Below are 3,807 nucleotides of genomic sequence, written 5' to 3'. Positions count from 1 at the left end.
GAAAAACAAAACAAATAGTGTTGTCTCCTGCCTTTATTTTCTTCTTTCTAATGATTTGATCGGCCCAAAACATTGTGTGGCAGGGACGACCATAGCCGTCAATGTGGTGGTAAATCACATTTTATTTGGTCCGTTTTTAGCCCAAGGGGTGTTTTTTGTATGTTTTTCGTGCAAAACAAATGCTTGCAATGGATTAAGAATTATGAAAAGTTAGTTAACACCTATAATGCCTATACTAAAGTGCAGTTATAAACGGAAAAGAACAATGTTTGTGTGTGTGTGTGTCATTTAATCTGACATTAATCTCTAAATACCTGCTGCTTTTCTAAACTGCCGAGTTTTATCCAGCGCTGCTGGTCGGCATGCTGATGTCGCTCCTGCTAAGCCTACTGTCGCTTCGCCCTCTAGTAGTGAGAGTCAGACCTGACTTCGTCGGTGTGTTTTGTGCTCCGCTCCCATCTCGTTGCTGGACGATTACAACGTGATAGTTGGACTCCACAAGCTCCACGCTGCGTTTCCCTTCCCCATGGAAGTACAGCCCAGCCACCGTCCCGCTCAGGACCAGCCTGTCCGAGGTCAGGCGGTCCAGACCCGACCTCAGGGCCTCCCGGGTTTCCTGGACCAGACTGCTGGGACCGGAAAGGAGCATGCGGGGAGACGGGGAATGGGAAGGCGTAAGCTTCACCCTGCCAGGGAGGTTGACGTCGTCGATCAAGCTCACTATCTTATCAAAACAGTCCACCATTTCGGGAAGCGGCAGGCCCAACTGTTCTCAACCTGGTTGAGCTTATAGTCCAGCAGAACGTCTTTTAGCGTGCCTACGTCTGTGCTGTAGCCCACCAGCTGGACCGCCGTGGTCTTGGAGGATGACGCGCCGGCCTGCGAGTGGTAGCTGACCTCTACTCTGAGGTCCGCACGGTTGGCCTGGTTCATGGCTTTGGTCAGAGCTTCCTTAAGCCCGTCCAGACACGGAGCCTCGGCGATCCGTCCGTCCAGCACCAGAATCTCCTCGCGCTCACCTCCCCGACCTCGCCCACGAGCACCGGGTAACCTCCGCCCCAGTACATGCGGAGGTTCTCCGTCACGAAGGAGAGGTCTCGCTGCAGGGCTTTGGCCGGCACCGGGTCGACCACATGGTGGGCGAGGTAGGTCTCGATGAGGCCGATGAAGACTCGGTCCGCCTGCAACTCCCATCTCTCAGCAGCGATACCGGATGCTAGGGTGTGGGATGATGACCGTTATAATCGTTAGTCAATACAAAAACGTACCATGAAGTTGTCCTCCGTCGTACACTAGGAATTACTTTTTTCTATCAACTTTTATCCCACGATTTTGTAACCAATTTTTTTCCTACCTGGGGAGAGCAACGGACTGACCTCATGCTTCCATCAATGCATGAGGAGTCCAACCCGCTTCTTTTCACCTGACGGGGGGGGGGGGGGGGGTTACCCGGTTGGACGTAGCGTGTGGAAGGAACACATGATTCCAACCAGTTCCTTTCCCCTCCATCAGGCGCCCCGGCTGGCCATGCAGGGGGAGGCAGTTTAAAAGGTAAAAAGGAATTACGGTACCTTTTTGTCGAGCTGCAAATTCAGTACCATTTAAACCCTCAATACTTGATAAAAACGGACCTGTAAAGACTGCATTGGTACGATCTTATTTCGCTCTATACAAATCGATTTGCCTAAAATAGCACATCTACACACTCACAACGCGTTGTGAGATTGTAGATCGGCTACATTTATGGGGAACTTTCCCTTTAGAAAAGGGATGTCGGGTGTTCCAGGGGATAAGAAAAGTGGCATTTTAATAAAATAAAATAAATAAGATTTGTTTTTGGCTTTTGTGCCTTTATTGATAGTTACAGTGAAGTTACGGACAGGAAAGTGGGAGGGAGAGAAGGGGAGAGACACGCAGCAAAGGTCGTCATGAGCGGGACTCGAACACGCGACAACTATAGAAACTAAAATCTTATGATATTTAGTCGACTAAAACTAGTAACACTAAAACATTCCAGGTGACTAAAAGGTGACGAAAACTCAATGAAAACTATTCAAGAGACTACGGACTAAAACTGAAAATCCGAATTTGCTGTCAAAATCAACACTGGTCCAACCATCACCATCCCTACCGGATGCTCCGCCTGAAGCCCCGGACGGCTCCTTCTCCACGTCCCCCTTCACCACGGCCTCCTCCTCCAGACGGAGCAGTTGATAGCGGACAGCTGTTTGTGCAGGACTTTGGCCGCCTTGGGGCTGTCTACCAGATAACGCAGGAGGTACGGGTCCAAGGTGTACACCTTCTCCAGCTCCTTCCTGTTGTGTTTTGCCTAATAGGGTTGGGAAGAAATCACCGTTAAGCAGCCATTGAATGACTTGACAGAACATACGTTAAGGTTAATACAAGGCCGGAGAATTTTAGACACAAAACATCACAATGCGTTCGGCTATTTTGGGGGGAAATTCCTCACCTACAGTATAATGTCATGCCCAACAGAGGGATGCAAGGGTTAAAGTGGTTACAATGAAAAGGAAATGCAATTAAATTTACTGGCAACCCACCAACTCGCAAGAAAGAACATAATCTATAGCAGCAGGGAGTGCTCACTGCTCAAGGCTTAAACTGTAGGCAGAGATAGAACCATGGATGGCAGAACAAAAAGACATGGGACCGGAAAGGAGCACGCAGGGAGATGGGGAATGGGAAGGCATAAATAAGCTTCACCCCGCCGGGGAGGTTGACGTCGTCGATCAAGCTCACTATCTTATCAAAACAGTCCACCATTTCGGGAAGTGGCAGGCCCCGACTTATTTTACAGTGTGGCTGCAAGTTTGATGTCGATGCTCATAATTTAAGTTACTTTCATTTTCATGTTGACAAATTGTGTGTTGGATCAAACATACTAAAATATGAAAAAGTCATTTTCTCTCCTATCCATAAACATTTCCCATCAGTGCTGTATTGTGTATTGAGACCTTTGTGCGTGTTATGCATTTTTTGTGCATTATGCTGTGATACGGTAATTAATGTTGTAATGTACCGCATTCATTGTTATCCAGTGGATTGGGGTCTGAGCCAGTGTTGACTTCGTCGACTAAAACTAAGAAAAATGTTCGTTGACTACCTTTTTTCACTGATGAAAACTAAATGGAAACTAAATGAAAACTAAGCTACGATGACTAAAACTGAGACTAAATATACTGACAATTAGGGACTAGTGGACAAGAGATCCAGTATGAGTCATTTTACACTTGGTTGCATGCTGAAAATAGCAGTTCTACAAGCTCACAACGCGTCGCTGAGCTTGTAGATCGGCTAAGTGTAAAATCAGCCATTACAACGGCATCAAGGCCCGCCAAAATACATTTTAGTCGACTAAATCAACTGTGAGTCGACTAAAATCTCACGATATTTAGTCGACTAAAACTAGACTTAACGCTAAAACATTCCAGATGACTAAAGTGTGACTAAAACTAAGTGAAAACTAAAATAGAAATTTGCTGCCAAAAACAACACTGGATGTAATCCTCACCTGTTGGTGACTGGTGAGTTGCAGATCCGGTGGTTGGCATAGGCTGTCACGCCTCACAGTCAGACGGAGTCAAACTCTTTCCTGGTCTGCAAATACAGATAAACAATGTATACCTCCATTATGTTCTGAAATGGTTTTGCTTTCAGTTTTACTGCTTTGTCATCCGACACCAGTGGGAAAAAATAAACACTTAATGCCTAGTATAAGTATATATATATCTTTACATTTAAAAGACAATGTGCCCGCTGCCCTGACAATTCTACCTGTGTGTATAA

General features: G+C 46.4%; 1 protein-coding gene across 1 annotated transcript; it reads right to left on the bottom strand.

Annotated features, from left to right (window-relative positions):
- Positions 1 to 941: 941 nt before the first annotated feature.
- LOC310875998 (uncharacterized protein) lies at positions 942 to 3,602 on the bottom strand (the record flags this gene model as incomplete). The annotated part of the gene is made up of 3 exons (XM_083789446.1): positions 3,533 to 3,602; positions 2,132 to 2,329; positions 942 to 1,216 (listed from the first exon to the last, which is right to left on the bottom strand). Exons 1-3 carry the CDS (start codon positions 3,570 to 3,572, stop codon positions 942 to 944), a joined length of 513 nt encoding a protein of 170 aa, XP_083645572.1. The 5' UTR covers positions 3,573 to 3,602.
- Between the last annotated feature and the right edge of the window lie 205 nt (positions 3,603 to 3,807).

This window comes from Protomyctophum parallelum, assembly GCF_964188405.1.
Source record: "Protomyctophum parallelum genome assembly, chromosome: 18".
Taxonomy (NCBI): Eukaryota; Metazoa; Chordata; class Actinopteri; order Myctophiformes; family Myctophidae; genus Protomyctophum; species Protomyctophum parallelum.
This window is presented reverse-complemented; position numbering and strand designations above follow the sequence as displayed.